This window comes from Anneissia japonica, unplaced genomic scaffold, assembly GCF_011630105.1.
Source record: "Anneissia japonica isolate Jap-2015-1 unplaced genomic scaffold, ASM1163010v1 scaffold287721_len753485_cov172, whole genome shotgun sequence".
NCBI classification, from domain to species: domain Eukaryota; kingdom Metazoa; phylum Echinodermata; class Crinoidea; order Comatulida; family Comatulidae; genus Anneissia; species Anneissia japonica.
Window position 1 is genome coordinate 41,652 of NW_022699480.1, and position 13,492 is coordinate 55,143.

General features: G+C 33.3%; 1 protein-coding gene across 2 annotated transcripts in view; it reads right to left on the reverse strand.

The window, feature by feature from the left end:
* LOC117102973 (rho-related BTB domain-containing protein 2-like) overlaps positions 1–13,492 on the reverse strand; it is a 52,001-nt gene that overhangs the window by 19,960 nt on the left and 18,549 nt on the right. For both annotated transcript variants that reach the window (XM_033243427.1, XM_033243426.1), the window contains exons 2-3: positions 11,331–11,548; positions 4,356–4,459 (exon numbers count right to left, since the gene is read on the reverse strand). In XM_033243427.1, coding sequence (XP_033099318.1) covers positions 4,356–4,459; positions 11,331–11,510 — 284 coding nt within the window. In that variant the 5' untranslated portion in view covers positions 11,511–11,548. The remainder of the gene's footprint in view (positions 1–4,355; positions 4,460–11,330; positions 11,549–13,492) is intronic.

Sequence of the window (13,492 nt, forward strand, 5' to 3'; positions counted from 1 at the left end):
AAAATATGTTGTGTATTTAACCCAAGTCCCGGTTGATAATTTAATGTTAATTCAGCGTTGAATTAATGTTGACATTTGGTTGATAATTTAACAATTACAGTACCAACATGTTTTCAACATCCTTTAAACGTCAAGTAAAAATATAGTTTGCATTACAATGTAGAATCAACGTTGAAAATGTGTTACGTTTTTCAACCAGAATCGTATTGTTTATTCAACATTTTTCCATGTTAAATAAACGTTGAAAATATGTTGAGATTTTAATGTTACAGTAACTACGTAAATTCAACATCTTTTCAAAATATAGTTTGCATTTCAATGTAGAATCAACGTTGAAAATGTGTTACGTTTTTCAACCAAACTCCTATTGTTTTTTGAACGTTAGATACACGTTGCAAATATGTTGAGATTTTAAAGTTAGTATATCAACATAAGTTCAATGTTTTTTCAATGTGAAGTTAAAATGTAGTTTTTTATACAACTCCATTTCAACTTTGAATTCACTTTGAAATCTGGTTGAGATTTTAACATAACAATTACAATGTTTATTCAACATTTTTCCCATGTTAACTCTAAACATAATTTTTATTTTTATGTAGAATCAACATTGAAAATGTGTTGTGTATTTATACAATGTATCCATTACTTACTTAATGTTATTTTAACAATAAATAAACGTTGAAAAATGGTTTAGATATTGAAATTACATTAACAACATTAGTTCAACATCTTTTTAATATAATGTTCAAATATAGTTTGTATTTTAACATATAATCAACCTTTAAACTATGTTATGTTTTTCTGCCAAAAACATATAGTTTATTCAACGTTTTTTCTACGTTAAAAATATGTTGATATTTTAATGTTATAGTGACAACGTTAAGTTCAACATTTTTACAACATCAAGTTAAATTATAGTTTGTATTTTAATGTAGAATCAAGGTGGAAAAAGTGATATGTTTTTCAACCACAATCCTATTGTTTATTGAACATTTTTTAATGTTGAATAAACATTGCAAGTATGTTGAGATTTTAAAGTTAAAGTATCAACATAAGTTTTTTTTGTTTTTTTTTTATATAGTTTTTTATATAGTTTTTTACTCAACTTTATTTTAACATTGAATTCACTTTGATATCCGGTTGACATTTTAACATAACAATTGCAATCAAAATTTTTCCAATGCTAAATTTAAACATAGGCCTGCCTTTTTCAATGTTAATCATTGTTGAAAATGTATTGTGTCTACAAAGCACCCATTATTTACTCACCGTTGTTTCAACAATTGATAAATGTTGAAAGCTGGTTGAGATATTAAAATTTTAGTAACAACATTAATTCAACATCTTTTCAATGTCAAGTTAAAATTTAGTTTTTATTTTAACGTATAAGCAACATTTAAAATAAGTTGTGTTTTCAACTCAGAGTTTAAGATTTTACCAAACTTTATTTCAACAATAAATTCACTTTGAAATCGGATTGCAATTTTAACATAACGATTACAATATATTTATTCAATATTTTTCCAATGTTAAATTTAAATATAGTTTTTATTTCAATGTAAAATCAACATTGAAAATGTGTTATGTGTTTCAAAGTAGGCCTACCCACTATTTTTTCAACAATAAAAACGTTGAAAACTGGTTGAGATATTAAAATCACAGTAACAACATAAAGTTCAACATCTTTTCAACGTCAAATTAAAATGTCGTTTGTATTTTAATGTATAATCAATGTTTAGAATGTTATTTTTTCAACCAAGTTTAAATTTCTTTAACTCAACCTCAACTTGATATGAAATTTTATAGAAATAATTAAAAAAAAATAAAGAAAAAATTGTACAAGATTGATAAAAGGTGGGGTATAGAAAAACTCATATTATGGGAGCATAATCTTTAATCATTATGGTACAGTAATTGCATGGTTCATAGCCGTCGGAAGCATTTTGCAAGTGGTCCGGCCATTATAGTGAGGGAGTGGTGCGTGGGGGGAGGGGTTAGTATGAGCAATTGACAAATTTGGTAGTAAAAGTGGAGACCTGCTATCTCTATCCACAGCTACATGATTTTGAAGTTAGTTAAGGTCTGACCAAGTTGTGCCCACTGGGTCAGTTACACAAGTTAAAAATGTACAGCTAATAAATCTAACATTCCAATGTCAATGAATTCAGAAGAATTTTATATCTGTAAATATCATGTCGACAGCTCTACAAGAACAATTGCAATGATTGTCCTCAGCCACATTCTCAATCTCAAATGAGAAATATAGTATAAACTATAACAATGACATGACTCACAATCATTACATAACATCATGATGTTTGTACTAATGTTCTTTGTTTAAAAAGTACTAAATTCTAATACCAATTTCCTGATTATATATACTTTGCAGCAAGGGCTTAGCCAGCGAGCCATCCCACCATCTTTTGGACGGCCAACAATTATTTAGGACGGCCACTTTTACGGTGACGGCGTGGACGGCCTACATAACTCGGCCTAGCCTAGTTGGGCCTGGTCAACCTTTACAAAATTCTTTATATTCTTTGAATCTATCAAATGTTACATTAAATTAAAGCTAAATCATATCTCCATTTGGTAAAACTTTTATTGATTGAATTTACGTTGTTTTCATACCGAAATTCAGTGGGATTCCCCAAAAAGTAAGGCTAAACCATTGTCCACCCAGTGAAAATTTCACTTACAACATGCATATGTCGTGTTAAAAACATTTATACCACGTTGGAAAATGGATGTTTATAATCTGCCCACAAAGCATGCACATGGCTCTACAAATACAGTACTTGAGATTCGGTTCACCGGCATATCGTTGGTGTTTGTAATTCCCTGGTTATAATTAATACATGAAATACTGTAAAGCAGATTTGTTGTTAACATCAAAAGTTAAATTTACTAGTCTACAAAATACAGCAGGCCTAGGCCTATACATCTCTCGATTCAAAAGACCTAGAGTAGAATTTAAACTAGACTAGGGCGAGAGATGAAGATGCATCTGCATAGTCTAAAAACGTATGTGAGTAAACAACTGCAGCCGTGCGCAGTCTATGTCTATAACTGAAATATCTTTGTGATAGCTAATTCAAAAATTCCTTTGAAGACAAAATTCCAACAGCTTGCACTCTAAAGCTCATAATTTTCTTGTACGTAGGGAGGGGCACACTCCTTCCAAATCTACCCCTTCTCGGGGCCACGTCCCTTGGCTGTCGCTACGCGATAAATTCTTCGTCTTCCATTTTGGACAGCCTATTTCGTTTTTCTGGCTAAACCCTGCTTTGCAGTGCATTCTAAATAGGCCTTTGTTCATTTCTCTTTTCTCTGTTTTCAAAAGCTATGAAATGTACACACTATTTAAATTTAGCTAATGCTATATTGTGTAATGACATAATATATAAGTTGAAATAAAAACCACATTTAATATTGAAAAAATTCATCCACATAAAACCCACGTTATATTACCTTAAAACAATATGTATCATTCTCGTGGGAGGATGAGTGGTGGACTTTGCGAGTGAAGCGATCTTTAGGCTCGCCCTTACCTTATATTTATTTTTTTATTTATTTGTGTTAACGGAAATTTGAGTTTATTGTTTTTCCTCTTAGATTTTTAGATTAAAAATTTATTATATTAAATTTTTATATCATAATCCCATTATGAGCAACCTTTTGATGTAAGGTTAATCATGAATCAAGAAATATCAACAAAAAGTGTGCCACAACAAAGCATGATGGGATTGAAAAAGGGGCAAAAAACAACAAAACACAATATTTCCTTATAATGGCTAACGTAAATTAAATTTAATGGTGGTTGTGCAAAAGATCAAGCCGCACTATTGTCCCCTTTTCAATCCCTATGCATTGCGGCTTTGATTTGTGATAAGGTCTATTAGTGAAATAATTTATGTTTAAATATCTTGCATATCTCCTTTCGTAAAAACAGGTATACCTTTGCTATTTTAAATTATTTCAAAAACCACCAATTAAAATATAAACATTTATCTGTGTGTAAGTGATTTTATATGTGAATATGATACAGACTTAATATAACTAGCATTTAACACATCATGACCCAGCGATACATTAGTTTTCATCTTCAGGTCGAAAAAAAACATTGAGTTAATATAATGTTTGTTGTTTTTCTCAGTATTAATAATCTGCATTACTAACGAAATTTGTTCATCGATTTCATTATAGAATTCCTGATTCATAATTTGTATCTAAATAAATAGCAATCTGTCAGCAGCACACTTGATGGTAGGAAAGCCTTATTAAAATCCATAAAATGAAATACAAAATGCCACACATACAAGACAAAATTAAAAAATGTTTGCACAGTGACTTACCCATTATATGCAAATCTACGGTCCTTCTCATGGTCACCAAAGGTATCCCATAACCTGAGACTCACTCTCACGCCATCAATCGTCTCCCATGAGTTTTCCAAAACCTGAATAAAAAATGGTGAGTTGTTTTGAACACTGCGTTCACATCACATACGAAAAATGTCTAAAGAGGACATTCATACTCGTTGCTGATTGGTCTAACAAAAAGAATGTGGTTCATTATATGCAACTACCTACGTGGTTGTACCGCAAGCTTCAACATATATGCTATTACTTCGCCATGCAAAACCTTCAAACAATAAAATATTTATAGCAAAAAAATCTTACCACTAGCAGATCCAGAGGATGCAAGTGGGAAACATCCCAGTGTGGCCCCCCTCCCCGCCCCTGGTGTAAAATCCTTAATCAAGCGTAATATTGTTTAGATAGGAGATAACAATGGCAAAAAAAATCCAGAGCTTTCCCCTTCCCCTTATACCATGTCCTCAATTGGCATTTCAGACAACCACTCCCCGGCACAAAGTGGATCCACCCATACCAAACATTTCATACTAGATTTATTTGCCATATGTTTAGCTCAGTTTTATTCGCAAATAATCAATAAGCATTACCACCTTAAAGCAACCCTTAAGTACTGTACAACTTATCAACCAGTGCACACAAAATCAATGAAAACTTCACAATCTTCCTTGCTCATGAACTTTGAAATGCCAAGTGTATTTTGCAAATTCAGATGTACATGCATTGTAAAGAAATGACTTACAGTATGTATTTGTGATAATATTAATACAGACCTCTAAATTTCTCATGAATGTTTGTGTTTCCGAAATTCTTAAGGGGGATCCCTGCTTCCCAGCTTTTTAATATTTTTTTCCACAAAATATTGAATTTGGATTGTGAATTTTAAATTTGCTTTTATGTATATTTTGATATTCTGCGGCAAATAGATAGGCATTTATAGGAGAATAAATAATCTGTCATGAGCAGGCTATAGACAGGCTAAAAATGGGCCAAACATGGGTTGAGCTATGGATGGGCTACAGACGGGTTATGGCACAGACCCTTGGTTATGGGCTGGATAAGTCTGGATAAGTTGAGAATGGGCTACATGCGGATAGAACAGTTATGACAAGGCTATAGAAAGATTATACTGTAGATAGATTAAAGGAAGGTGAGTAGGCTATGGACAGGCTAAACTTGGGTTATGAACCATGAATTGGCTATATATGGGCTACACATAGGTTATGGGCAAGGTTGGATAAGTTAAGAATGGGCAACAGGTTAGTTATGGACCAGGTTTAAGAGCAGGCTATAGGTTGATTATGGATGGACTATAAAGGTGTATTATAACAATAGGCTTATGCATTGTCTCGATATGTTCTACAACTGATTTTTCAAGGACAAAAAGGGTGTTTGACAAAAAACTAGGGAATTTTTGAATAGGTGGAAAAAGGGGTGGTGGAAAAAGGGGTGGTTATGCCCCTTTTTCCCCAGTTTTTTAATACTCGCAAAAAGGCCACATTCGGTGGCCTTTTGCGAGGCTATGAGGTATTGGGTCCAGAATATTTGCAGGATGAATGAAATAAGTTTTAATAAAAGAATGAATAAAATAAGTTTAAATGACTTGGGGAACCGTCTTTTGTCTCATCACCCTCCCATCGTTTAAAAGCCAACAATAATTTTAGTCTGAACATTCTTTATTGAACTTCCCCACCCCTAAAGAAGAAAAAAGCTGCTGACTATGTACACTTTTTTGCCAGCTAACAGCACTGTACAGGGCCAGATCTAGAGATGTCCGAAAAGGGGAGGGGACGAAAGAAGGCCGAAAGTGGGGCCGATTGAGATAACACCACCCTTTTTTTTCCCTAGATGCCCGAAAATAACCTCTGAGACCTAGGTAGGGGTCTGGGATTACGCTAGAGGGGAGTCAGATGGTGGCCCCTTGAAGATTTTGCATTTTTGTTGAGGCAGTTTTATGTTTTACTTCATTTTTTTAAAACACTTTTTTGTTTTATGTGAAGCGAATAGAAGCTTTTGCATTACGCGCTATATAAATGTATTATTATTATTATCATTATTATTATTATTATTATTATTACCATTTAAACAATCATTCTGTGATGAATGAAAGTCAAATTACCTTTTAAATAAATAAAAACATGAGCCTATAATAATTTTGTTTATAATGTTAAAGCAGGTAAGATAGGTATACTGGTAAAGAATATGATTTAAAAAAATGGATTACTTTATTTATTTATTTTTGTTTTTTTATTTATTTATTTTTTTTTATTTATTTGGTATAAAATACTCAAAATGCAACAAATACTTTTGAGTTTACAATAGGAAAAAAAAATAAATATAAATACAAAAAGAAACATCAAATCACACAAAATAAACACCAAACTTTAGGCCTATCAAATCACTTCAATCTTTATACATTAATAAATAATTATAAATCTATATACATGAAAATTGTTATTACAAATTGATTATTTAAATATATATGTACAATTACAGACTTAAAAAATTGTTTTTTCATATTAAAAATTCATTGAAATTAAAAATATACTATTATATAGGCCTAACAACTACCTGATTCAAAATAGCAGTTGCTTTAGTCATTCAGCAAATTAATTGCACTTGGGAGTGTTGAATTGGATAAACCGGTTGGTTCTGCACCAAGGTACTTTATATTTCCTATGATTTCGTAGGCTCCTCACTGGTTTGGGGTTTTCAGGAACCCAATAAGCAAACCGTTGAGATGTCACAAGACTCTTTCCAAATTTAATCAGGAAGTCTGATCTCCGTGCCTGTAGTGATGGTAAGTTGAGTATGTTCAGTGCGTCTTGATATCCGTATTAGTATTTGTATCTCAGGATGATCTTGGTGGCCCTTTTCTGGACAAACTCCAACTGAATACACTGCTTCTTCGTAATGAAAGAATGCCAGAGTGGACTAGCGTATTCTAAGATGGGTCTTATATGTTATATAAGTAAATACAAGATCATCCCGAGGAGCACCATAACGTCTCAGAACATACAACATGTACATACGATGGGAAGATTTGGTAACCATTTCCTTAACTTGCGAATCCCATTTCATATTATTTTGTAACAGAACACCAAGCAATTTAATAGTTGGCTTTACTTCCAATACGTTACTTCCTAACATTAATGGAATGAAGAGGGGTTCATTTTTCAAAAAGTGTATATGCATTACATTGCATTTAGTGGAATTGGGCAACATATCATTTTCATTACACCAGGTTTGGAGTGCATCTAAGTGACTTTGGAGAGAGTGCCCAATCGAATTACTATGAGGAAGACGATTTATATCGCTGACTGTTAAATCGTCGACAAATTTCCATCTCTCTGGAATGTGCTCTAGCAAATCATTCACCATTATTGTAAAGAGAATAGGTCCTAACTTCGTCCACTGGGGAACACCGCAAGTAATGTATTTAAAAGATGACAATGACCCACCCAATCTCAAGCATTGCGACCGATGGGCTAAGAAGCTACAAACTGTAGGAATGACAGATGGGCATATATTATAATCAATTAATTTCTTGATTCCTTTGGTATGGTTGACCCGGTCGAATGCCTTGCTAAAATCGACCGTGCAAAATGATGCATATGTTCCTGGACAATCCGTACCAGATAAAATCCTGCGACATAGTCAACTAGGTAGTGGGTTGTTGAACACCCTTTAGAGTTGCCAAATTGCTGTGGATCCATAAGTGGTTGGAATTCTTTAAAGATCCATTCTGCAATGAAACTCTCAAAAATACGGCCAATAATAGGTGTAATAGAGATTGGGCGATATTCTTCACTCCTAGTTGCTTTTGAAGTCTTAGGGACAGGTGTAACAGAAGATATTTTCCATATTTTAACGAAGGTATTGGACTTAAGACAGAGGTTAAATATCTTAGCTAATGGAGGGGCTAACTCAAAAGCAAAATCTCGAATCAATTGCAACGGGATGTCATCAGGGTGCCTAGACTTATTTACCTTCATATTTTTTAAACGCAAACCTGGCCAGGGTATATTACTGGTGACTTTTGGGCCGGAAGAAATGCAGGTAAGTTTTCTAGATTAAGAGCAGGCAGCTGAGAGCAGATACTGGGAAAATAGTCATTAAGAATGTTGCCAACACTTTGTTCCTCACTGCCGGATTCCAAAATCATAGATTGTGACTTTTTCTCCTGTTATATTCTGAACCTTTTTATGCCATTTATGTGGCTCGTTATTCCTAAGAGCAGCGATTGATTTACAATAAAAGTCTTCCTTAGCTTTCCTAATATCATTGCGAACCATATTCCTGTAGGTTAAATATCCATGATGTTTCCCTGATCTGTAGACTTTTTGCCGTTTACGAATTATCTTACTTACATAATTTTCACACTAAACCAAGGTTTATCATCTTCTTTTATAGCGAGATATCACAGTAGGAAAGCAATTTTGATAATTGTTCATAAGGATGTTTTTAAAGTCAACAGCTGCCTGTTCTGGATCAGAGGTCGAAAATGCATTACTCCAGTCAAATTGAGTAATAATTTGACCAAAATTTCATAAACAGGAGTCCTTGAGAGGGCGTCTAACAACTCTCTTAGATAGGAAGATTTCATAGATACAGCTATTTTTGGCTTCAATTCAAAGAATTCCAGAGTGGTCACTACAGGCTAAAGGCGGAAGTTTAATCGGGGCTTGGTATATATCTGAATTACTGAGGATAACCTTGTCAAGACAAGCTCTACCTCGCGTGGTAAAGTTAACAACTTGAGTAAATGACGTGTGAAGTAAGAGTGGATTAATGTCAAAGTCATTGTCTCTAAAGCTACGCACATCATCGATTTTAGAACATAAATATTCCAAAAGTTCCTGTTGCTTATTACATTTAGGAGGATAATAAACCACACACACAAAGATAGAATGACAATTTGACACCTTCACTTCAACCCACAGACATTCTATACCATTCGGGCAACACAAATCCACATTGTAGTTCCATCTATTAGCTAAGTACAATGCAACACCACCTCCCTTGCTTTCCCTATCATTGCGAATACATACATAACCAGCCACATCAAAGCATTGTGATGAAAATCCATGATGAAACCAAGTTTCAGTCACTGCGGCAATATCTACTTTTATATTCATTTATAACAACTTCAAACTCATCAATTTTGTTGCAAAGTGAATGAGCGTTAGCCAAGAAAACCGTTGGAATCTCCTTACTCTTAGATTTATAGGGGATTGGAACTATCAATCTAGGACTCCTAAACAAATTTACCCTTGACCCAAAATATCTTCCTATCTGAACAGGGATTCTTTTTTTCATATGTCGCCCAGCGCGGCGTCCTCTTCTACGTTTAAAGATATTAAGAGATTTCAAAATTTTAATATCAGATACGTATATGTGTATACTACAGAATGCTTTAAATTCAACATCTCATCCTTCTTATAAATCCTCATATCATTATAAAACAATTGCTACCTTCAATCAAGATTAACAGTTTAGGCCTCAAAACAACACAATTGCCGGTAACAGTGCAATCAATATGCAACACATGTATACAATACATGATAAAATTTGATGGATTTAAACATTCCTTAATCGTGTCATATTGACTTATTTTAGAGCTTGACATGGTCAGGTGTTTATAATATTTTTATTCTATTACATAGTGAACATATACGTGTTTGTATCAGCCACGAATACTGAAGTGGTACGTTCCACTTACCTATACTCTGCTGCTCCTTTCGCTTACTGTACTAATTTGAATAATGAATTCTCGCATGTGTTGCTTTTGTAGCGTGACAAGTCTTCGTCCAATATTTTGTAGATTAGTAAAATTGTTTTTTTTTAATGGTATTTTAATAGGCATAAATGGGAGATCAAAATATGCCAGTAATAATAAGACATTTAAAAGAATGGTGCTACGATATATTTCTTCCAGAGCTGTGCACGTGTCCGGATGGCAAATTCGCACAAACATTAAGGCCTTACGCAATTTATAATATAGATTCAAAAATCATTTTTGATAGCAGCCTTTAAGCTGCTGCTGTAATTTCCTAGGAAATATATTAACGTAAAGGTTGTTCTAATGCACATACTATTTGTCTTCCCAAATAAAGATATTACAATAATACTTAGTATTGCAAATATATGGATGATTTCCTATCTTTTATTAGACCTTGAAATAAAAATGAACTACCAAACGCCTCTTTATGGCTGCTACGGTCACAATGACGCATGCGAGTTATAGGTTATTTTCCTACGTTTACCCCTTTACCTGTGAACTAACAGGATGCTCTAGATACCTAAATTATACACATTTATACCTCACTCTGGACACTGATACTTCACTATGCACATTATCATACCTCACTATACAAATCATTTCCATACCTTAATTTCCGATGAACTACTGTATCACATTGAGGTCAAGGAGAAGTGTTTTATAATTGAAAAAAACATACTGATGATACAATACTTCACATATTAAAATATTAATATTTTGTGTATGCATTATTTTCATTATTACAAAGATTATGACATTATTATTACAAACCTATGTTAGGATTTAGAGGGTTACCCCAATATTGTCAACATGATTAAGTAATTTTCAAAGGAAACATTATTTTAAATGAAATGACATTAAGCCTCAGCTACAGAGCCAGATCCCACATTTTTCAAATGTGATACGGAAGGGCGGGGAGAGGACCAATTAACTTATCAGATTTAAGTGGATAGCATTACAGTAGCAGCAGTGGCATAGCGAAGGGGCCAGAGGCCTCATTGAAACATTTTGTATTTGTATTCTACTTTCTTATTTCAACACATGGCATTGGTATGTATTGAAATTTAAAATATAAAGTGGCAAAATGGGTGGGGAAAGGAGTATGTGCTGCCTGTTCCCCATTATATTCGTCTCTGAGTTATATAAAAGCGAGCATGTGCTTTGAGGCATACCTGCTGACAGCGATGATACTGATCAATAGCCCACACAGATGGCACATGCGTCTGCGTCAGTAGGTTACGTGACATAACCTGTCCAGTTGCCCGGGCGACAATCAGCCTCGTCTTGCCCACGGAACTATCGCCAACAACAACACATTTGATCAGTTCTTGATTAGGAAGCTCATGGTCCATGGTGCAATTGCTTTGTGATAACAAATCAGATGCATACCCTGCGAAAACATCAAAGTAATATTTAGCATCAAGTAGGAGAGTTGAATAGGAAAGTTATCTATTATTTGCATGTTATTTATATAACACCTTCCTTTTCAGATACAAAGTGTTTTTTTTCCCAGGTTTTTGGGTAAACATGCTTAAGTGTCTGCTAAAATCAGTGCAGGAGTAGGCAAGCCTACCCACAAACTACAGTATTTATACTTCTGGGTGAAAAGAAGCAATGCAATAAAGTGCTTTGTTCAAAGAAACAAGAGAAATGCAGTGACAGATTTACAGTAGGTTGGGAAATAAAACCATTCCCAATATGGTAACAACATTTCTTTATTCAACCAAACACGTACATTGACAATAACATAACAAGAAAAGATTAAACAAATAATTTACATAAATCACCATATTAAACTTAGTTGGGAGAAGAACCTCCATCCACAAACATTTAATTCCATGATATTTTCAAACAAAAATGTATTATTCCACCCTGATTCAAACTTGAGACTCTTTGAATACATATAGTTGCTTTACCAAATTAATGACCTAATCCTAAAGTACCTCGACCATATAATCCTAAAGTACCTTGGCCATATTTAACCAACGGAGCAAGAAAAACAAATAAATTTAAACATCATTAAAGATACGGAGGATTAAAACGGACTTATTGTCCAAAAAGAGAAACAGCAAAATAGTTGCTATATCACTTAAAAGGCAAAATCACTGACAACAACGGTTATTGAAGCAAAGTCACTTTGTGTGATTAACATCCTGTTTGCAATGTTATCATTATTGAAAAAAATAAATCAATATTACAGTAATTTGATTAATGCACCACTAATTTCAATTGACATCATGGCTATTAATTACATAATTGATCTTTAAATTTGTAATTGGATCTAGATTATCCTGCATACTTTGCTTTAAAAATGAATTTCAATCATATTCAACTCTAATACAACATTCTAGAATCTTAAATAAAGGCATAATATCAAATAAGGGCAAATTTGGTGCTTAGGTGTAATTTTGCCCTACCCGACATGGAAATATACTGAATACTCAGTACATCAACAATTGTAAAAAAAAAAAAATTGCAAGTTGGTCTCCTGTGGGACTCAAACCCATGACCTCCACAGAGATCCCAAGTTTGAAAACCAAAAAATAGGGAGGTTTTTTCATGAAGCGATCACCTCCTGTAGCGACGCACTGTGACGCCTTACAACGCGCTGTGCAACATGAAAGTATTACACAAAATGAAGAAAACAAACAATTTTCATCAATCTGTTTACTATTATTTAACAATTTTACATTTGTTTACACATTGCAGTTGGCCAAAAATATAAATTTATAAATATTATTATTTATTTAGCATTTTGCTAGTAAAGTGTTCTTGGCAGCAGTCAACAAGGCTTTGCTTGGTCTGTCTCTTATACACATCTAGATGTGTATAAGAGACAGTTATCGGGCACTGTTGCTGAGTATTTACAATAACTAATTTTTACAAATTAATTGATGCCTACCATAGCATAAATTGAAAAACACTTTAATAGTCTTACCACAATTGCGAAATACTTTTGGAAAAAGAACTTTTAAATATCGCTCAATTAAATTATGTAACTCAATTATCAGACATTTGTAGCAATATTTCTTCCCTTTCCTTACAATCCTTTAAAAATCTAATTTAATTTACCCATTTGTTTTTCTTTTCTGTTTCTTGTATTTATGTAATTTATATACATTTTTTATGCATTTTCTTTTAATTATGTTTTGTAATGTAAAGTAATTTAAGATCATATCCTGCACCTCAGGGAAGATCAGAGTAACAATACTGACTGAGTATCCAAAATATAGAATATTTCTATCTAAACACATTGCTCCACAAAGCACACAATATTCTTAAACTGGATGTTGATACCCAAAATGTAGAAACTTGGGCAAATTCACTATACAGG